Source organism: Cucurbita pepo, chromosome 7, assembly GCF_057944985.1.
Source record: "Cucurbita pepo subsp. pepo isolate OVF chromosome 7, ASM5794498v1, whole genome shotgun sequence".
NCBI classification, from domain to species: domain Eukaryota; kingdom Viridiplantae; phylum Streptophyta; class Magnoliopsida; order Cucurbitales; family Cucurbitaceae; genus Cucurbita; species Cucurbita pepo.
In genome coordinates, this window is record NC_141804.1 from 2,546,589 (window position 1) to 2,568,029 (window position 21,441).

Below are 21,441 nucleotides of genomic sequence, written 5' to 3' on the forward strand. Positions count from 1 at the left end.
GCCAAGCGACGTATGCTCGAGCCTCTAGCCCCGATTCAAGAAGAAAGTTTTAGAAAATGGGGGTAGAGAGATTTCGTTCGTTCGTTCTTGCGTCACCTATGGCCAAGTGACGTATGCTCGAGCCTCTAGCCCTAATTCAAGAAGAAAGTTTTAGAAAACGGGAGTAGAGAGATTTCATTCGTTCTTGCGTCGCCTACGGCCAAGTGACGTATGCTCGAGCCTCTAGCCCCAATTCAAGAAGAAAGTTTTAGAAAACGGGAGTAGAGAGATTTCATTTGTTCTTGCGTCGCCTACGGCCAAGCAACGTATGCTCGAGCTTCTAGTCCCAATTCAAGAAGAAAGTTTTAGAAAATGGGGGCAGAGAGATTTCGTTCATTCTTGCGTCGCCTACGGGCAAGCGACGTATGCTCGAGCCTCTAGCCCCAACTCAAGAAGAAAGTTTTAGAAAATGGGGGCAGAGAGATTTCGTTCGTTTTGCGTCGCCTACGACCAAGCAACGTATGCTCGAGCCTCGATTCAAGAAGAAAGTTTTAAAAAACAGGGGCACAGAGATTTCGAAAAAGAGTTTTGAAAGCAAGATTTGAGAGATTAAAATTGGTGTTTGTGATACAAGCAAAAAGACGACAACATATACTATCGGGTAATGAAAAGTTGACAACTAATCATATTTCTCTATCATCGTACCTAATAAAGCAACATGAAAAAGGCTTCAAAATATTATTTTTTTTTTGTATTATTTTGTAAAGTAGTGTTTCATGCCTTGTATAAATGTTTTTAAACCTTAAAATTTTAATATCAATAAATAGAGACCTATTTGATTATAATAATTAATTTTCAATTTCGTAAGACCAAAATGAAATATATACATAAAACATAACTCGATCCGGTTAAAATATCTCTACTTTTTATATTTTGGATTCGACATTAGATAGTTAGAACATGGTTACTGGAACATGGTCACGTTATCCTCTTGAATTACTTGAGTGAAGATAGTCCCTACAAATCCAACAAGACACACTTATCTTTAAAATTGCTATAATCGAGCCACCGAATGAAAACTTTTTATATCCTCACGATCACTTTCATTCAGCTCATTAAAGCCTCGACTACCTGGACCAAATATTCATACTCCGAAATATAATGTTATAACGTAAATGCCGACGAGTCCAAGTACTTTAACAAACAAAGTGAGAAGTAAAATCCAAGCCTCAGCAGCTTCCACACCACTGTAGAAGTCAATTTCAGACACTCTTTTAACATCAAATGCTTCAAAATAACATATGAGCTAAATGATTGGGAAAAAAAAATATTGGATGTTCAAGAACTTACATTCTACTTTATGAAGTCAGTTTCATCCTGAGCAGTAAAACCAACAGCCAAAGTGGTTGGGAGCTATGATTCTGCTGTAGAAGATGATCGATATTATTATGCAAGTACTCTTTTTGTGTTTTTGCATGTGGTGCTAAAATATTCCTCTCCTCATCAGCTAAAACGACTCGAGATTGAACGAAAGGGTGGCTTATTTCTGCAAAGGCTTGGGATCTTTATCAGGGTGGGCGAGCTCAGGGGGTGTTTCATGAACAACACCGAGCGTTGAGTCATATTCTTCGTCCTTGCGAGTGAACTTCTTGCGAAGCGCCTTCTCAAACTCGATTTTATCAAAAGGCTTGGCATTTTCAGCTGCGTGAACCTGTGCAAGGTCCGAGTAATTGGTGGCAGACTGAGATATGAAAGCTCTCTCTTCATCAGTGAGCTTTCTGAGGAATTTTGCTGGATTGCCTCCCCATACCTGCAAATAAACATCATGGTAAGGCTCAAGCTTAGATAGAAGCCTAAGCGCAAGCTCGAATGCAAGTCGAGATCAGATTGTTCCAAGTTCCAATTAAGAGATCATTGAGGATTAATATCCAGGGGAACCGCAGCTAAGCTGTTCGTTATTTTGTAGCCTTATAGGTGCTCTTGTAATTAAAAAAAGAAGACGACGAATATTAGGTTTCGGGAAGATATATTGGTTAATATAAAGCCTCTTTTCCAGATGACTCTCTGCTCAATGCCCAGTACTAAAGGGAATTTATCAGAGGTATGGAACTCCGAAAGTCGAGATTTGGATTTAAGAATGAATCTATTTGATAGAGGTATGAACTGGATTTTCCCAATGGAAAGGATAGCTTTGGCAACAGATTGAAATGAATCTTTTTGTGTAATTCAACTAACCTTGATTTGATTTGCAAGACCTAAATTCAGGAGTTTAAATACGCATGATAGAACTCAAAGATGGAATCTTTATGTAACGGCCCAAGCCCACCACTATCGAATATTGTTCTCTTTGGGCTTTCTCTTTCGGACTTTCCCTCAAGGTTTTTAAAATGCATCTGCTAGGGAGAAGTTTCCACACCCTTATAAAGGGTGTTTCGTTCTCTTCCCCAACTGATGTCGGATCTCACACTTTATATATCTACATCTTGCCCGCTTCATGTAAAAGAGATCGAGAAAACGATGCAAACATCTATTTCTACACTGATTTTGCCATGATTGAGTGGCACATTCTTTCTATATTTGGGTCGCTTTTTGAGGACATCACAGAGTGTCTAATGAAAAATATAACAACAAAGCCAAAGTACTTTGGGATTGTACATAGATAGAAATGCCAGACTGTTTCATGACGAACAAAAAACGTTTCACAAGTCTTCGTAATTTAAATCGTTTCTTGACCAACCCTGGTTTAGGGTTGTTTTTTGTAACCAGGACGTATATCTCACTTTTTCTTGTTCTTTTTTTTCTTATTTATGGTTCAAAATTATTTTCTTTCATTCATTCTGTCTTCCTTTTTCATGGAAAATATGTTTTCTTAATTAAAAAAATGTTGATAAATACCTCTCCGGAGGGGATCTTAGTATTCTGCCTCACAAGAGCTCCAGCAGCTACCATAGCATTCTTCTCAACAATGGAGCCATCAAGCAACATTGCCCCCGTCCCAATAAAAGCCTCGTCCTCAACGGTGCAGCCATGTAATACAGCACTGTGACCTGTCAAGTTCAAACTTTCTTTAAGTAAGAAAAATTAAAAAACAACAACATGTGCAACCTCAGTATGGTCAGTTGCTCACAGTATACAGGCAAAATGAATCAGCAACAAATATATTATAGGCTGTAGCTAAGATAACACAGGCAAAGTACACACACCTATGGTGACATTGTCGCCAATGATAGTCGGCAAAACCTTTCCACTTAGATTAGATTTTGCCACGTGCACAAGGGAATTGTCCTGTATGTTGGTTCCAGATCCCACACTGATGCTGTTCGCGTCACCTAGTGAAATTGATAATTAAGTTATGGAACAGAGCTTAAAAAGTGTCTATGAAAAAGTAATGTCATGAGCTAACAAGCCTAACATGATATAAATTAAAAGTCGTGCCTGAAGATATATATATTCTTTTTTTCGAGAAGAAAAGACGTATCTACATATATATTTAAAGCACGTAGAGTGCATAACAGTCCCCGGAAGTGTGTTAATGATTAATAAAGAGATCAAACAAATAATTATTTTTAAAAATCACAACCGTTAGATGAACACGACTCTCCACAATGGTATGATATTGTCCACTTTGAGCATAAACTCTCATGGCTTTGCTTTGGGCTTCCCCAAAAGGCCTCAAACCAATGGAGAGAGTATTCTTTGATTATAAACCCATGAACATTCCCTAAATTAGCCGATGTGGGACTTTCATCACTTTCATCATCCAACACCTCCCCTCGAATAAAGTACGCCTCCCCTTAATCGAGGCTCGACTCCTTTGGAATCTTAGTCATTTTTTTACTATGCCTTCGAGGAGGGTTGACTCTTTTTCTTTTGGAGTCCTTTGTTCGACATTTGAGGATTTACCAATTTATTGGCACGACTAAGTTTAGGGCATGGCTCTGATACCATGTTAGATGAACACGACTCTCCACAATGATATGATATTGTCCACTTTGAGCATAATCTCTTATGGCTTTGCTTTGGGCTTCCCCAAAAGGCCTCAAACCAATGGAGAGAGTATTCTTTGATTATAAACCTATGAACATTCCCTAAATTAGCCGATGTGGGACTTTCATCACTTTCATCATCCAACAACAACAATACCCAACATATCCAATAACACAAACTGTCACTACATTAGTTTGTCACAAACACCTTCGCGTTGTGTAAGGAAAATTGGCACGGGTAATATCAAGGATGTTATTGGATATCGAGACGGTATATTTGTCATCAGTGAAAATGTAAGAAACTTGATGTCAATACAATAATGTGACAAGTTTAATATGGAAAAATTTTTAGAGAGTCCAAACCTTTCAAAGCGTGTTACTTATCAGACTAGAAAAATGCTGTAACTGTAAACGAGTCTCTCACATAGGTTTTACCTCTCAAAACGCATCCATACCAAATAGATGATCCACTTCCAACTTGGACATCCCCAATAATGGATGCACTTGGAGCCACAAATGCGTCCTTGTCAACAACAGGAGCCTTATCAAATACGTTCATCAAAGTTCGATGCCTAGACACTGCACGAAACCTTAGGCATATTAGACTATCAGGTATCAAGATGATAGAACAAAAAAGGGGAACTAATAAACAAATTGAGGTACCAGAACAACCAATATATAACAGAAAATGAAGCAAATCTAAAAAGAAATGTGTTTCAGTACCATTTACAATTAGACATTTCGCTAGAACTATGATACCCAAAGTACATCTGCAATTGTAAATAAGGATTCCATAATATCGCAGTAAGTATCGTTTTGGCCGCATTTGACACACTCTCTTCGGAAACAATAGAAGCATTCATCTTACGTTGATCAATGCATGAACCATTTCACGAAGTATGTGTCCAAATAGCAAAAAGTCTCGATCGTTAGCTCTCAGTCTTCAAGTTAAAAAACAACGTCGATGAAGACGTGTGGATGCACTGTTACGTGGTGGGTAATCAACAATTCTAATAAAAATCCCCAAGGAATTCGCGTACATACCCGTAAACCTAATACACGAAACCCCAGACACTACACAAATGGAGAAGTCAATCGACGGGAACCCTTGCGTAACTATTCAATACTGTTAAGATTAAACACACACATACACACACTGCACGACTCATAAAATGTATATTCCACGACGAGCAGCCATCTCTCGTCAATCAAATTAGCAGTTCCACAATTTCCACAATTTCCACAAGCTGATCGAGTCAGAATAACAATACTCCTAGACCATATCCAGATGGAAGTCAAAACCAAGAGGAAAAGATCTGAAACTAGAGAAACATGGTTTGATTAAAAGAAAATGCTTACGCTGTTCTTGAAAGAAATACCTCCCTTGGAGGCGGCAGCCAAGGCGATCGATTGCCTGACCCGTCTCACGGATCCAAAATCCAACGGTGTAAATGGCTTTCCCCAGAGTTCCCATCGTCTTCTTCGTCCTCCTCCTCACTGGTATCGCGCAATTCAGAGGCAACCAAAATCACTGGGAGGTTTTGGGCTTCTTCTTGTGACTGCTTTGAAATGGAAGGAGAAAGGCAGCAGAGCTACGAGGAAGAAATGGGAATGCAGCACAAGGGTAGAATAGAATATCCCACACACTGAAGGGCAAATTAGTAATTCAACTACTGAAACGGTGGCATTTGAAGTCTATTTATGATTTTTTTTTACCAATTTTTTTTTATATATTGATTTTTTAAAACAGTTAAAAACAATGAAAAACCAAGCCCGAGCCCAAGACCAAGTCCGAGCCCAAGCCCAAGATCGAACCCGAGCCTAAGCCCGAGCCCGAGCCGTAGTCCAAAACCAAGCCCAAGCCCAAGACCAAATCCGAGACCAAGCCCAAGACTGAGCCCAAGACCAAGTCCAAGACCAATCCGAGACCAAGCCCAAGACCGAGCCCAAGCCCGAGACAGAGTCCAAGTCCAATCCCGAGCCCAAGCCCATCCATAGTCCAAGACCAAGACCGAGCCCAGGACCAAGCCCGAGCCCAATACCAAGTCCAGGCCCAAGCCCGAGCCCAATCCAGAGTCCAACCCGAGCCCAAGCCCCCGAGCTTAAGTCCAATACAAGCCCGAGCCCGAGCCCAAGGCGAAATCCAAGCTCAAGCCCGAGCCCAAGACTAAGCCCAAGACCAAGCCCAAGCTTTAGTCCGAGCCCAAAGCCGAGACCAAGACCAATCCCGAGCCCAAGCCGAAGTCCAAGCCCGAGCCCAATATCAAGCCCAAGACCTAGACGAAGACCGAGCGTAAATCCAAGCCCAAGACCAAGCGCTTGGCCTAGCCCGAGACCAAGACCAAGTCCAAGTCCAAGCCCGAGCACGAGCCCAAGTCGTCCTAGAACCCTAGAAACAATCCGACGAAGTAAAAATGGAGCCTGAAACTGAAGCCAAGCCGACCAATTAACGCTCATTTGTCTTCCACCAGGTAAAGCGGACCGACGCATCGGAAATTTCATCGGCGGGAGGTTATTGATCTCTCACCGGCCGGCCAGCAAAAATTTTTCTTCCATTTTTTTCCTCTCAAGCTCATCTCCTTTCTTCATTTTCTGCTTCACTTGATGCCGAAGAGGAGACAAGCTTAGTCCGACGGCGAACTGAAACAGAGAGGGTACACTCTCGGTTTTTCCCAAGGGACCGAAGATGAGCCTAAACCGTTTACTCCTTCGTCAAACACTGAAGAAATTTTCGAGAATCAATGGAAACATACTGCATCGCCAATCGGATGTCAAAAGCAATGTCACTCGGACATTCATCGCAACACCTTCATTTTCTTTGCTTGATCCAAAATTCAGTCGCTGTTCTTCAATTCCTGTCGAAAATCCTGAGCTCTGCAAATCCAATTCAATTTTCAGTAGGTGCATTCACTTCACTGCAACTAAGTTGAGCGATACAGCAATTGAGCCGAAACTGGAGTCATCAGACATTGAGGATCATGATGGATCAATGAATGAGTTCTTATCCAGATTTGTCTGGATCATGCGCGGGAAGATATCTGAAGCATTTCCGGACTATGATAAGCAAACAGTTGATGCAATGCTTTTGATGATTGTTGAAAAAGTGGTATCTGAAATGGAGAAGGGTAGCTTTGAGCAATCGTTAAGGACTTCAACTGGTAATCCAGATTGGGACCTAAGTGAGGATTTGTGGAAGACAGTAAGCGAAGTTAGCAACATGGTTTTGGATGATATGAAGAAGGCTACAAAGAAGGAGAAAAATGAAGGGTTTTCTGCTATCTGAGGAAGTTCAGGAAATGTGTAGGTTTGCTGGGGAAGTTGGTATTCGAGGGGATATGCTAAGGGACTTCAGGTTCAAATGGGCTCGTGAGAAAATGGAGGAAAGCGAGTTTTATGAGAGTTTGGAGCAGCTCAAGAAAGAGGCTAATGCCTCTCCCAGTGGTGCAGAGGAGGCTGCATCCGTTGAGAAATCCGAGCCTGTTTCTATTCCCAAGAGGCGAGGGAAGATCAAGTACAAGATTTATGGTCTTGATTTATCTGATCCAAAGTGGAGCGAAGTAGCAGACAAAATCCACGAGGCAGAGGAGGTGATATGGCCTCAAGAACCAAAGCCAATTTCTGGGAAATGCAAATTGATCACAGAGAGAATTCTTTCACTAAACGAGAACGATGACCCATCTCCATTAATGGCTGAATGGACAGAGCTTCTTCAACCTACTAGGATTGACTGGATTACCTTACTTGATAAATTGAATGATAAGAACAGATTCTTATACTTGAAGGTAAGAAATCTCTCTTATTCTTCCCCTTTTGCCTTGTGTTCTTGGATAATTCTTGTTCTCAGTTTCATATTTAAACAGGGTAGAAGAAGCTGCATTTATAATCTCTTGGTTCCTTTCGTTTTGAATGTCATATATATAGAATATGCCATAGATTTTGAGTTCTGAAATAGCAACAAGCTTTAGATTTCTGGCGCTATGCATGAGTGATGTTAAGGTGTTTATCAATGATAATACTTTTTCTACACCACATTAGATAGAACGACATAATGTTTGCAATTTGCAAGACCCTGATTTGAATTTGTTGATTATGATGAATGAAGGTAGCAGAGCTTCTTTTGAATGAAGAATCTTTCGAGACCAACATCCGTGACTACTCTAAGCTTGTCGATGTCCATGCTAAAGAGAATCGTCTAGAGGATGCTGAGAGGGTTCTTAAGATGATGAATGAGAAAGGCATTACACCAGACATTTTAACAGCCACAGTTTTGGTTCATATGTATAGCAAGGTGGGAAACCTTGATCGTGCAAAGGAAGCGTTTGATACATTGAGGAGTCACGGCTTCCAACCGGATGAGAAGGTTTATAATTCCATGATAATGGCATTTGTGAACACTGGACAACCAAAGTTGGGCGAATCGATGATGAGAGAAATGGAAGCAAGGGACATTAAACCAAGCAAGGATATTTACATGGCATTGCTAAGGTCATTTTCGCAACGTGGTGATATCAGTGGCGCTGGAGGAATTGCTGCGACGATGCAATTTTCTGGCATCTCGCCAAGTTTGGAGTCATGTACATTACTTGTTGAGACATATGGGCTAGCTGGTGATCCTGATCAGGCAAGGAACAATTTTGACTACATGATAAAAATCGGGCACAGGCCTGATGACAGGTGCACTGCAAGTATGGTTGCAGCCTATGGAAAGAAGAACCTGTTGGACAAGGCTCTGAATCTTTTACTACAGCTCGAAAAGGATGGGTTTGAGCCAGGGGTTGAGACTTATGCTGCTCTTGTAGATTGGTTAGGTAAGTTGCAGCTGGTTGATGAAGCTGAGCAGCTATTAGGCAAGATCGGCGCACAGGGAGATGCCGTGCCTCTTAAGGTTCATATTAGCCTCTGTGATATGTACTCGAGAGCTGGGGTTGAGAAAAAGGCGCTACAAGCGCTCGGGGTATTGGATGCTAAAAAGGATGAGTTGGGACATGGTGAATTCGAAAGGATCATAAATGGACTTATAGCTGGTGGCTTTGTGCAGGATGCTAAAAGAATGCAGGGCCTTATGGAGGCTAAGGGTTTTACTGCATCCCAACCACTTCAAATGGCTTTGACGACATCTCAAGCTCTTCGTGGCAGGACACTGCCTTGAGAAATCTCGACCGTTCATAAATTTATCGATAATCCGTAGCTAACTGGTAAAGATGTGAATATTTATCATCAACTAGCGATCTATGGCAAAGCTAGTGGCTGGAAAGATTGAATTGAATGGAATCTCGATGGAAAATTTGCATCTCAGCATTTGTTTTCAAGGCTGTGTTGTTTTCCTTCACTCGAATATAGGTTAAACCCGAGTTTTTCCTTATCCATCTCTGACCTTGGTGTATTATTTTGTTTTTTTTACTTCAGAAGGTAGATTGATTGTGAGATTCCACGTCGGTTGGAGAGGAGAACGAAATATTCTTTATAAGGGTGTGGAAACCTCTCCCTAGTAGACACGTTTTGAAACTGTGAGGCTGACGGTGGTACGTAATGGGCCAAAGCGGACAATATCTACTAGCGGTGAGTTTGGGCTGTTACAAATGGTATCAGAGACAGACACCGAGCGTCCTGGCCCCCTAGGGGGTGGATTGTGAAATCCTACATCGGTTGAAGAGGGAAACGAAGCATTCCTTATAAGGATGTGGAAACCTCTTCCTAGTAGACGCATTTTAAAACCGTGAGACTAACGGCGATACGTAACGAGCCAAAGCCGACAGTATCTGCTAATGGTGAGTTTTGGCTATTTATCTTTGTTTTTCTTCTCCTAAATGTTTATACCTTCGATGTCATGCATTCTATGGTTACATATATCATCTCGTGTTCTATGTCGGGTATGCCACTGCATAATGAACTAATATTTTCATATTAATCATCTCTGGTTCGTATTTTCATGTTGTTCAATGGATATATGCATGCAAAATATAAGGATTTCATCACTTGCTTCAACAATAATAGGTTCTTTTGATTTCTTTTCTTGTTTGCTTTTACAGTAGTATAGAATCATATGTTCGTCAATGTTCATAATTCTCAATAGTATTCTCCTTTTATATACTCATTCAGTCGTTTGAGTTCCCCATTTTGCTGCTCTACCACTGCTCTGACAACATCTACTATAGATATCATGCCAACTAGTTTGCCATCTATCACAGGAACGTGTCGTATGCGATTCTCTGCAAATGTCGAAAACTTAGATGGTCGTTGATGCAGCTGGAGAACGAGCCGACTCCCATTTTCATGGTAATTTCAGAACATAAACGACTCTGTATTTAGTATTTACCTGTCATTAGCTGCATTGCTTTAAGGATGTTCGTGTCGGACGTTACGCTTACTAGCTTGTCCTGTTCATGAAAAATAGAAATGTATGAATGAAAAATGTTGTTTGAAATCTGGTTTTTAGCTTAGGGAAGACAGAAATTAACCTCAGAAGTCATTATTTCCCCAACTTTTGTGTATATGGGAGATCTTCCATCTGCTATTATCTTCTTCAGGTAGTCTGCTAATGTTTGCTTATTAGTGTTCTTGATAAGTTTAAATTTTTTAATCCATGTTTTTGAAATTGTTTGGCGTTTGATTTACCTCGTTCTGTTACAATTCCAGCAATGTGTTGTCCTTCAGGCTTCAGCACCACCAACGATCCAATATTATTTCTAGCCATCTGCATCAACACAAAAAGAGTCCTCAATCTTCAGAGATAACTTTCAAGCTTTTGGTAATGTGAACTGAACCGAACTCGCTACGTTTTGCACGGCATCAATGGCGGTGTCATTGGCTCGACAGGATAGCCAAGGGGAGCCAATACTTCCATCTCCCTTACTCGAAACGATCTCTGCCACCGAAATGTTCTCCAGACCTTTCAACATAGAAGACGAAGCTCCTAAGTCGGATCCTTCGAAAAGCTTCTCGACTTGATTCGTTTCTCTCCTGCACGAGTGCTGCGAGATAGCGATCTTTAGTGTCTCTTGCCACGATCGTACTGCTCTTACGATCCCCTGCATTTTGGATTGGGATGGGAATGTGACAGGAAGATCCGTTGATGATGAAGGGTATGTTGTTCCATGGTGATTTGAAGTAGAATAAACAAGAATAACTTGCAATCATCGTTAATCTCATTACTAAACTAATATCTGGATTAGTGTGTGCATTATTCTTTGCTTTACAAGAATGTCTTGCAATCATCGTTTATGATTAACTAAGTTTTCAATTAGAATTGCAAATTAATGAACATTCTTTGCTTCACTAATTGAAATCTAGGGAAATCCTTGTTCTTGATTGATTCCAAGTCCTAAGGGTAACGACTCAAATCCACCGTTAGCAGATATTGTCTTCTTTGGGCTTTCCCTTTCGGGCTTCTGCTTTAAAACTCTATCTGCTAGGGTAAGGTTTCCACACTCTTAGGGTGTTTTGTTCTCCTCCCTAACCAATGTGCGACATCACAATGAGAGGAGAACAAAGCACACTTTATAAGGGTATAGAGGACATTACAATGGAAACCTTCCCCTAGCAGAAGCGTATAAAGGGTGTGGAAACCTTCCCCTAGCAAACGCGTATAAAGGGTGTGGAAACCCTCCCCTAGCAAACGCGTATAAAGGGTGTGGAAACCTTCCCCTAGCAAACGCGTATAAAGGGTGTGGAAACCTTCCCCTAGCAACCGCGTATAAAGGGTGTGGAAACCTTCCCCTAGCAACCGCGTATAAATGGTGTGGAAACCTTCCCCTAGCAACCGCGTATAAATGGTGTGGAAACCTTCCCCTAGCAACCGCGTATAAAGGGTGTGGAAACCTTCCCCTAGCAGGCACGTATAAAGAGTGTGGAAACCTTCCCCAGCAGACACGTATAAAGGGTGTAGAAACCTTCCCCTAGCAGACACGTATAAAGGGTGTGGAAACCTTCTCCTAGCAGACACGTATAAAGGGTGTGGAAACCTTCTCCTAGCAGACACGTATAAAGGGTGTGGAAACCTTCCCCTAACAGACACGTATAAAGGGTGTGGAAACCTTCCCCTAGCAGACACGTATAAAGGGTGTGGAAACCTTCCCCTAACAGACACGTATAAAGGGTGTGGAAACCTTCCCCTAACAGACACGTATAAAGGGTGTGGAAACCTTCCCCTAGCAGACACGTATAAAGGGTGTGGAAACCTTCCCCTAGCAGGCGTGTGTAAAGGGTGTGAAAACCTCCCCCTAGCAGACGTGTATAAAAGGTGTGGAAATCTTCCCCTAGCAGACGCAACCTTACCCTAGCAGACGTGTATAAAAGGTGTGGAAATCTTCCCCAACCTTACCCTAGCAGACGTGTATAAAAGGTGTGGAAATCTTCCCCTAGCAGACGCAACCTTACCCTAGCAGACGTGTATAAAAGGTGTGGAAATCTTCCCCAACCTTACCCTAGCAGACGTGTATAAAAGGTGTGGAAATCTTCCCCTAGCAGACGCAACCTTACCCTAGCAGACGTGTATAAAAGGTGTGGAAATCTTCCCCAACCTTACCCTAGCAGACGTGTATAAAAGGTGTGGAAATCTTCCCCAACCTTACCCTAGCAGACGTGTATAAAAGGTGTGGAAATCTTCCCCAACCTTACCCTAGCAGACGTGTATAAAAGGTGTGGAAATCTTCCCCTAGCAGACGCAACCTTACCCTAGCAGACGTGTATAAAAGGTGTGGAAATCTTCCCCAACCTTACCCTAGCAGACGTGTATAAAAGGTGTGGAAATCTTCCCCTAGCAGACGCAACCTTACCCTAGCAGACGTGTATAAAAGGTGTGGAAATCTTCCCCAACCTTACCCTAGCAGACGTGTATAAAAGGTGTGGAAATCTTCCCCAACCTTACCCTAGCAGACGTGTATAAAAGGTGTGGAAATCTTCCCCAACCTTACCCTAGCAGACGTGTATAAAAGGTGTGGAAATCTTCCCCAACCTTACCCTAGCAGACGTGTATAAAAGGTGTGGAAATCTTCCCCAACCTTACCCTAGCAGACGTGTATAAAAGGTGTGGAAATCTTCCCCTAGCAGACGCAACCTTACCCTAGCAGACGTGTATAAAAGGTGTGGAAATCTTCCCCAACCTTACCCTAGCAAACGTGTATAAAAGGTGTAGAAATCTTCCCCTAACAGACGCGTTTTAAAGTGTTGAGGAAAAGCCTAAAGAAGATGATATCTGCTAGCAATGAATGTGGACCTTGATTTCATCTAATATAGAATTATATTACTTAAAAGAGCCATTTTTTGTTTGATTTGGATTGCCTAGACTAACTTCAAATCTTCCCAAATCCAAACCACCAAATTCTCTCTTCTTTGAGAACAAAAGCCTTCTCACAAATTCCTTCCCTATTCATTTTAAGCCAATGCCCAATTCATTTCATCACAAAAGTGTTGTTCCTCAAACGAAAATGAGATTCCTTCTTTACTTGGGAGGGGGGAAAAGAAAGAGAAGGAAAAAAAAAAGTGAACTTGGGATGACAAGATTTGTAGAGACCCGACATTAACCAACCTAAATCGAAGATACGGTTCGGGTCATCTCGATGTCATCCCCACCCTCCTTCCCCATTAGGGTTGAGGTACATTTTTTCAATCAACAATTAACAAACTATAGGCCAAAGGTTAAGAACAGGGGCAGAGAATATATTCATCCAGAGAATTCTTTTCCATCCCCGTTCTTCATGGCGGGTCCCTAGGACCCGACTCCATGGGAAATTTTGTCATCCCTAATCCCTATTCAGTTGAAAATATAAAGAAAAGGCAACTCGAAACTTCAGAGGATTGGATGATGATATTGCTCGTTTGAGAAGGAAATGTCTTATCTAAGAAGGCAAAAGCATCCATCTTCGTATTCTTTGTCCATCAGAAAGGTAAAGAAAGCTAAAGAAGGAAGTTCTTAAGCAAAAGCTAACCCAAAAGTTGAGCATGTTTCCAAAGTATCCAATGCCAAATTATTATATACTCTTTTGGACAGGAAAACTTCCATGACAAACCCCTCATTCTTTTATTTTTCGTTATGACAAACCGACAATTTCGCTTTCGACTTCCTTGGCAATCCGTAAAAGCTTCTTCTCGACCCGAAAACGAGTCATCAACACGCAGTTCTGAGCCTACAGATGAAGCTGAAACTTCTAATTCAGCTGCTGATACCGTCCCATATATGCAGCATCTACCGGAGCTGTCTCCTTCAGAACCAGCTCAGGCACCTGAAACAAGTGAAACTATGCTACCTTCAAAATCTCATAAGAAAGCCAAAGTTCATTCTCAACCATCGTCACATTCCCGAGCGAAAAAACAAACCCGAACGGCTACCAAGCCTCCATCTGCATCGAAAGTGACCCCTCAATCTTCAGTTTCTTCCAACAAGTCTCCAACAACGTCGGCCAAGGCGTCTCCGTCTCATGATGCATCAAAGCCTTCATCATCAGCAGGCAAAGTTTCTCCATCTCATGATACTTCAAAGCTTTCATCCCCAGCAGGCAAAGGCAAAGTTTCTCCCTCTCATGATACTTCAAAGCCTTCATCACCAGCAGGCAAAGCCTTTCCGTCTCGGGATGCTTCACAGCCTTCATCATCAGCAGCTGCAGCGCCTCGATCCCAAATCAGGTCAAAGCCACCGTCCCCATCTCAAACGTCCAGTAAAAACCATCCACAATCGAAACCAACATCACAATCAAGATTGAAAGCTGATTCTCAACCTTCATCACCTTCACGGCCAGCACTTTCACCTCAAGCTTCTTCTATACCACGGTCACCGTCTCATGAAAACTCTCGACAACAACCATCAAAAAAGGCCTCTCGGGTTCAGTCTCCATCTCATTTGTCCAGCAAACCTACTGCACAATCAACATCACAACAGCTTACTGAATCTCCTGCAACCATAGGAGATCAAACAACAAAAAGAGTTGTTTCTCATCCCGCAGATCAATCGCCACGAGCAAGATGTAAAAGCAGGGAAAATCAGGTGCAAACCAAATCAAAGCAGTCTCCAAAACCAGACTTGAAACCAGTGGAATTCAAAGCATCAAAGCATCAGCCTGAAACCATGGAAGAGTTCATATCTAAGAACACTTCCTATCCCCATTCAGACCAGGATTTTTCGGAAATCCCAATAATAATCGATGAAACCAATGAAAATGGTCCAGAGACCTCTCTAGAATCGCAGACAGAGTCACAAGAAAGTAAGGAAATAAAGAGTTACGAGGAAGATCTGGAAAAGACAACCAATGCACTTCAGATCAATGCATCTAAAAGCAAATTAATCACATCTGCTGAAATCACGTCGCCGTTTGAACCAGAAAATAGCGATTCACAACAGGAAGGAACCATGGAAGACTTATCGAAAGCTTTTCAGACGCTAAACATCAAATATCCAGAAGAAAATCCAAAGAGTTTCACAACACTCACCGGCGATAACAAAGGAGCGTCAATGCACTTACTCTCCGGCGAAGCTACAAAAGAAAGTTCAATCCATATCCACCGTCAGTATAAGAGTGATCCAGACAAAGGTCCGGAGAGTTCCACAGACATCGAAGGAAATTCCAATGAAGAAACGCCTCAAGATTCAAAAACAGAAGAGGATCCACCTCTTGAACTATACATCAACATCAATGTACAAGGTATCAACAACTCACTCCTGTCCAATAGCTCATTTACTGAAAACAATCCAGGAATCAAGTTGAACTTCGTTCCACAACAAACTAAATCAGAAGATAAACCACATTCACTCCAAGCTCAGAAGGCCAAATATACAGCAAAACATACAGAAAACCATACCTATGAATCCACAGTAAGACGAAGATGTCTCGGAGGGCTGTTAATGGAGTCGAGCGATTCAGACGGCGACAATTCAGAAAAGCCCCGACGCCATGGCTGCCGCTACAGAGGCAGTTTCGAAGGAAAATAGGTCGAAATTCTGCAACAGAAATTACAGAACAACATCGAAAATCTCGAAGATCATCCCAACAATCAAAAGATATTCATCGCATAAAAGAAATTTGAGAGTGTCTGTGTGTGAAGAAATTTTTTTCTTACAATGTGTGAAGAAATTGAAACCTGCGTGCGAAAAAATTCAAAATGTATGAAGCTTTGATTGTTCTAAACCTAGATCTTCCACAAAAATCAGTTCATATTTTGTTCACTATCCCGCTAAGAATTTCAATCCATCAAAGCTATTAGTTTAAGAAAATTGGAAGTTAGAACTTAAAATAATAATAATAATAATAAAACTAAATTAAATTAAATTAAGTTAAATCTATTACACTAAACTGACCTTAAACAGTTAATTCTTAATTAATAATTATATAAAAAAAATTAATAAACTTAATAAATATAAAAGTTATTTAAAAAAAAAAAAAAAAAAAAAAAAAAAAAGGAAAAAATGGTACTAAAGTTGGGGGCTCGAAGACGATCAGATACCGTCCTAGTCTCAACCATAAACGATACCGACTAGGAATTGGTGGATGTTGCTATAAGGACTACGCCAGCACCTTATGAGAAATTAAAGTCTTTGGATTCCGAGGGGAGCACGGTCGCAAAGCTGAAACTTAAAGGAATTGATCGAAGGGCACCATCAGGAGTGGAGCGTGCGGCTTAATTTGACTCAACACGAGAAAACTTACTAGGTCCAGACATAGTAAAGATTGACAGACTGAGAGCTCTTTCTTGATTTTATGGGCAGTGGTGCATGACCATTCTTAGTGGGTGGAGCAATTTTTCTGGTTAATTCCGTTAACGGACGAGACCTCAGCCTGCTAACTAGCTATGCGAAAGAATCCCTCTGCGGCTGTTTAGGCCAAAGAAGTTTGAGGCAATAACAGGTCTGTGATGCCTTTAGATGTTTTGGGCCGCACCCGCGCTACACTAATGTATTCAACGAGTCTATAGCCTTGGTCGATAGGCCCGGGTAATCTTTGAAATTTCACCGTGATGGGGATAGATCATTGCAATTGTTGGTCTTCGACGAGAAATTCCTAGTAAGTGCGAGTCATCAGCTCGTGTTGACTATGTCCCTGCTCTTTGTACACACCACTCGTCGCTCCTATCGATTGAACGGTCTGGTGAAGTGTTCGAATCGTGGCGACATGAGCGGTTCGCTGCCTGCGATGTCGCGAGAAGTCCGCTGAACCTTATCATTTAGATCAAGGAGAAGTCGTAACAAGGTTTCCGTAGGTGAACCTACGGAATGATTATTGTCGATGCCTAAACATCAAACGACTCATGGACGTGTTCACAAACTTTTTGTGTCGGGGGAGCATTCGTGCCTCATCTGATGCCTAAACCATAACAGGTGCAAGTCGTGCCAAGGAGCTTAAACGAATAAGCCTGCCCCTGCCCCGGTCTCGGTGTACGAGGGGCAAAGCATTATTGTCGTATTATTAGCTCTCATTAGTGGGCCATAATTGGGCTTAAGAAACAGGCCCATGAGCCCAACTACTTAAGCCCAAAATTAGCATTGCAAGCAAGAGGCGCCGGCGGATGACATAGCGACAGCGAAATTTAAGGATGACTTAAGACATTAAATCATTAAATTAAATCATAAAGTCAAGATGTTGCTATTGTTTGACTCAATTTTCAGTCTAAATCCCTTTTTTACCTTCCTAATCCTATTTAATTAATCGCTAATTAATTTAATTACAAATAATTTATTCATTTTTTAAATACCTTATAGATTTTAGATAAATTTAATTTTTTTAATTTGGAAAATTGTCCCCTAATTTAATTAATATTGATTTTTATTTAAATATTTTAAATAAATAATTTAAAAATACACATTAAAAAAAATGTGAATTTTAGCATAATCTTCTTGTTATACCATAATCACAATATTTAAAGTGGATTTGGCAGTTCTTCAAAGAAGTATTTTTTAAGAATGGCCAGCTAAGTAAATTATAATTAATTTTTTAAATAATAAATAACCCCCTTTGTTAAATAATAAATAAATAAATAACTAATTACCATATTTAAAAGAATATTTAATTATAAAAATTGTAATTTCTTGTAATATCAAATTTTAAAGACCGACTATTTCACCCGTCTCTCGCAGTAGACTATATGCTCTAGGTTCAGCTAGATGGGTCGAGGAGAGTGCACGAGAAAAGCTGACCTCACCATCTTTCTAACATGACACGTAACTTTAGTATCTAGCTGAGTCAACCTACGTGTCTATCACCAGCAAAATAACGGTTTTTGTGGAACGTACTCCGTTCTTGCTTAGAGCCACACCCACATCGGTCTAAAATGTTGACTCGTTGGATGTAACACGACACCGAAACGAGATATCTACCTCGGTACTTTTGGCTATTATGTGCATGAAACAAACGTTGCTAATTACCAAATTAACCTAAAAGGGGAAAACAATGAATAACTGAAGCAGGTATGGAATGGCATTGTGGTTAATCGAGAGAATCGTGTACGTCACATTGAGTGCGTTTTCAACCCCTCAAGAATCACATGTGTTTTACCATTTTACCCTTTAATATTTTACAAATTTTCAAACAAATGCCACAAACTCACTCTTCCTCTTCTTTTTTTTTCTTTCCCTCTCTGTTTTTCAAACTCTTACTTCCATTTGCGTCGCCCTCAAGTTCATTGTCAAAATCTCACTCCGCCGGCGCCGCAGCTTCCATCAACGTCAAGCAACGCGTTCTTCAATCACCTATAAGAACGCTCCAACGATTGTTCGTAGTTCATCAATCATCATTGAAATCGAAATCATCTACGAGTTTTTATTTCTTTTCTCTTCATTTCCGAATCGAAATCTGTTGATTTCAAAATCCTACGAAAATGTCTCGTTCGCGCGGTTTCTTTCAGGCTTGTACAGCGATTATGATTTGTGTGCTCGTGGCGGAGTTTACAGCGGCGATGGCGAAAACGGCGATTCTGATCACTGTCGATCAATCCGGTAGAGGAAATTTTACGAAGATTCAAAACGCGATTGATGCGGTGCCTGAAAACAATTTGGAGGAAGTGTTTATTGCTGTGAAGCCGGGGATTTACAGAGAGAAGGTGACTGTACCAGCGAATAAACCGTACATTACGATCAGTGGAAGAAGATCGTCTGATACTATCATTACTTGGAATGATAGCAGAAATACATATAATTCTGCAACTCTTGCGGTTTTGGCCTCTGATTTCGTTGGACGATACCTCACGATTCAGGTTCTTAATTTCTACGGAACAAGAACTTTTGTTTTGATTTGATTTTATCTGTTTTTGATTCATTTAACTTCGAACAGTACGATTTCCATGGCTTCGTTTGACGAAGATTATTCTCGTTTTGCAGCTTTTGTGAAATCTTCTTTTCAGTTTTTGTAATTTAGCTAATGTTTTTGAAACGCTTGCATGAACCACTGAGATTTCCCCCCAAATTAGTTAAATTATAAATTTAATCCTCAATAAAGTTATAAATCTTTAAATGTCATAATTAATCTTTATTAATTTAAATTTTAAATAATGTTTTTGTTAGATATAGTCGACCTTCACATAAACTCTCATATCTCTACTTTGGACTTCCCATTCATGCGAATAGAGAGTATTCATTTCTTATAAACTCATGTCCTTATTTTGGACTTCCCTTCATACTAATGGTGAGAGTATTCATTTCTTATAAACTCTTTCTAGTAACTTTTATCCTTCAACAACAATGAGAATTTTAACTCAACTAGGAATTTTTATTTTTATTTTTATGTTTATGTTTAGTAACACTTTACTTATATAATTATATATTTTTTATCTTAAAAAGGAAGTTAGTTGGTATTAATCCATTCTGTCCTTATTATTTCAAATCTTTTAATATTATTTTATTTCCTAATAAGATAAAGTATAAAAATAAAAAATAAAATATTATCCAATGGATTTTGAATTTTTATTCACTTAAATAATTTTTATTTTAAATTTGTAAGATTTATATATATATATATATATATTTATACTATTTTTTCAGAACGGGTTCGGGGCGGGTGCGCAAGCGGTGGCGTTACGGGTATCCGGAGACCGAGTTTCATTTACCGCCTGCAGATTTCTGGGTCACCAAGACACTCTGCTAGACGACATCGGCCGCCATTACTACAAAAGCTGTTACATAGAAGGAGCCACCGACTTCATCTGCGGAAACGGGGCTTCACTTTTCGAGGTTCATTTTCTTTCCTTCTATGTGAGTTGGGCCTATTGGGCCTATTGGGCCAAGAAAGCTTATTGACCCATTTGAGTTTGGGCTTTTGCAGAATTGCCATCTGCATTCGGTGTCGGACTCCGTCGGGACCATCACGGCTCAACGGAGAGAGTCGCCGTCGGAGAACACTGGGTTCGTGTTTATGGGGTGCAAGATCACCGGAATCAACTCCGCCGTTCTGGGTCGGCCGTGGGGGGCGTTCTCTAGGGTCGTGTTTGGATTCACTTACATGTCTGATGTTATTCTCCCCGAGGGTTGGGATAACTGGCAAGACCCATCCAAACAGAGGTTTCAATTCTTTCCTCCTTTTTAATTTAACCTAACCTAACCTATGATCATTCTCTAAATTAGTCGATGTGAGACTTTCATCATCCAACACCTTCACTCGAACAAAGCACGCCTCCCCTTAATCGAGGTTTGATTTCCTTAGAGTCTTAGTCATTTTTTGACTGCCTTTGTACCTTCTGACTGCCTTAGTACCAAGGAGGCTTGACTCCTTCTTTTTGGAGTCCGACATTTGATGATTTATCAATACTCTTCTTTTTTTTTTTTGAGTCCTTTGTTCGACCTTTGAAGATTTACCGATCTATTAGCACGACTAAGTTTAGGGCATAGCTCTCTGATACCATGTTAGGAATCACGACCCTACACAATGGTATGATATTGTCCACTTTAAGCTCTCGTGGTTTTGCTTTGGGCTTTCCAAAAATCTCGTATCAATAGATAGAGTATTCTTTGTTTATAAACCATGATCATTCTCTCAATTAGTTGATGTGTAACTTTCATCATCCAATATTATTAATATTTAATAAATCCATTAATATTTTAAAAGTAATTAAATATTTGAAAATGCATTCGCAGCACGGTGTACTATGGACAATACAGATGTTACGGGAAAGGAGCCAATCCATCCAGAAGGGTACCATGGTCATTTACCAACATGACCACCCAAGAAGCTGCACCATTCTTCTCCAAAACCTTCATTGGCGCAGCACATTGGCTCAGGCCTTTGCCCACCAATTTCAAGAGAGCCTTCGCTTCCAAACCCTAAAAGAGTCTGTAATTACAATTCTATCCCTATATTCATTGTTTATACACTTGTATCTAGAACTCTCATAAATCAATAAATACTACTCCACCATTCTTTTCGATTTTTTTTTCACAAATTCTCTATATCGATCGGTATTTATTAACTTATTAGTTTTATTCGAAGTTCGTGTTGTTGTCTGGTTATAGTGTAACCATATAATTTCGAAATTGAAATTCTATTCGGAAGATAATGTATTCTAA

The 21,441-nt window shown here is 40.5% G+C and overlaps 4 protein-coding genes, 1 long non-coding RNA gene and 2 pseudogenes across 7 annotated transcripts; 5 read left to right on the forward strand and 2 right to left on the reverse strand.

Annotated features, from left to right (window-relative positions):
* Positions 1–1,126: 1,126 nt before the first annotated feature.
* Positions 1,127–5,582, reverse strand: LOC111799165 (gamma carbonic anhydrase 1, mitochondrial). 2 transcript variants are annotated; one of them, XR_015421644.1, is made up of 6 exons: positions 5,325–5,582; positions 4,401–4,544; positions 3,183–3,308; positions 2,875–3,026; positions 1,330–1,789; positions 1,127–1,226 (listed from the first exon to the last, which is right to left on the reverse strand). XR_015421644.1 is itself a non-coding variant. In XM_087125392.1 (5 exons), exons 1-5 carry the CDS (start codon positions 5,437–5,439, stop codon positions 1,520–1,522), a joined length of 807 nt encoding a protein of 268 aa, XP_086981518.1. In that variant the 5' UTR covers positions 5,440–5,582; the 3' UTR covers positions 1,127–1,519. The 2 variants fall into 2 exon arrangements, 1 of the variants encoding a protein (XP_086981518.1); XM_087125392.1 differs by having other exon boundaries at positions 1,127–1,789.
* An 879-nt stretch (positions 5,583–6,461) lies between these two features.
* Positions 6,462–9,220, forward strand: LOC111798932 (uncharacterized; annotated as a pseudogene). The gene is made up of 2 exons (XR_015421643.1): positions 6,462–7,747; positions 8,068–9,220. The product of XR_015421643.1 is annotated as an uncharacterized LOC111798932 (transcript).
* An 811-nt stretch (positions 9,221–10,031) lies between these two features.
* LOC111798933 (CBS domain-containing protein CBSX3, mitochondrial) lies at positions 10,032–11,014 on the reverse strand. The gene is made up of 5 exons (XM_023682289.2): positions 10,742–11,014; positions 10,581–10,659; positions 10,424–10,497; positions 10,282–10,342; positions 10,032–10,174 (listed from the first exon to the last, which is right to left on the reverse strand). Exons 1-5 carry the CDS (start codon positions 10,997–10,999, stop codon positions 10,032–10,034), a joined length of 615 nt encoding a protein of 204 aa, XP_023538057.1. The 5' UTR covers positions 11,000–11,014.
* On the forward strand, positions 10,106–10,456 carry LOC111798934 (uncharacterized). Its single transcript, XR_015421645.1, has 2 exons — positions 10,106–10,241; positions 10,402–10,456. It is a non-coding gene; the product is annotated as an uncharacterized LOC111798934 (long non-coding RNA).
* Positions 11,015–11,765: 751 nt separating the features above from the next.
* LOC111798772 (uncharacterized) lies at positions 11,766–16,081 on the forward strand. Its single transcript, XM_023682098.2, has one exon. The coding sequence runs from the start codon at positions 13,996–13,998 to the stop codon at positions 15,883–15,885; it is 1,890 nt and encodes a 629-aa protein (XP_023537866.2). The 5' UTR covers positions 11,766–13,995; the 3' UTR covers positions 15,886–16,081.
* A 27-nt stretch (positions 16,082–16,108) lies between these two features.
* Positions 16,109–17,173, forward strand: LOC147791589 (18S ribosomal RNA; annotated as a pseudogene).
* A 1,295-nt stretch (positions 17,174–18,468) lies between these two features.
* Positions 18,469–21,300, forward strand: LOC111798053 (putative pectinesterase 11). The gene is made up of 4 exons (XM_023681006.2): positions 18,469–19,139; positions 19,924–20,112; positions 20,204–20,439; positions 21,013–21,300. Exons 1-4 carry the CDS (start codon positions 18,765–18,767, stop codon positions 21,200–21,202), a joined length of 990 nt encoding a protein of 329 aa, XP_023536774.2. The 5' UTR covers positions 18,469–18,764; the 3' UTR covers positions 21,203–21,300.
* The last annotated feature ends 141 nt before the right edge of the window (positions 21,301–21,441 follow it).

Coding starts and splice junctions, on each gene's coding strand:
- LOC111798772 (XM_023682098.2), top strand. CDS start 13,996: ATGACAAACCGACAATTTCGCTTTCGACTTCCTTGGCAATCCGTAAAA.
- LOC111798053 (XM_023681006.2), top strand. CDS start 18,765: ATGTCTCGTTCGCGCGGTTTCTTTCAGGCTTGTACAGCGATTATGATT. Junction 19,140..19,923: donor GACGATACCTCACGATTCAG/GTTCTTAATTTC, acceptor CTATTTTTTCAG/AACGGGTTCGGGGCGGGTGC. Junction 20,440..21,012: donor CAAGACCCATCCAAACAGAG/GTTTCAATTCTT, acceptor ATGCATTCGCAG/CACGGTGTACTATGGACAAT.
- LOC111798933 (XM_023682289.2), bottom strand. CDS start 10,999: ATGCAGGGGATCGTAAGAGCAGTACGATCGTGGCAAGAGACACTAAAG. Junction 10,498..10,580: donor TGGAATTGTAACAGAACGAG/GTAAATCAAACG, acceptor AAACATTAGCAG/ACTACCTGAAGAAGATAATA. Junction 10,343..10,423: donor GGGAAATAATGACTTCTGAG/GTTAATTTCTGT, acceptor TTTCATGAACAG/GACAAGCTAGTAAGCGTAAC.
- LOC111799165 (XM_087125392.1), bottom strand. CDS start 5,439: ATGGGAACTCTGGGGAAAGCCATTTACACCGTTGGATTTTGGATCCGT. Junction 3,309..4,400: donor GTATGGATGCGTTTTGAGAG/GTAAAACCTATG, acceptor CAATTTCACTAG/GTGACGCGAACAGCATCAGT. Junction 1,790..2,874: donor CTAAGATCCCCTCCGGAGAG/GTATTTATCAAC, acceptor GTTTATTTGCAG/GTATGGGGAGGCAATCCAGC.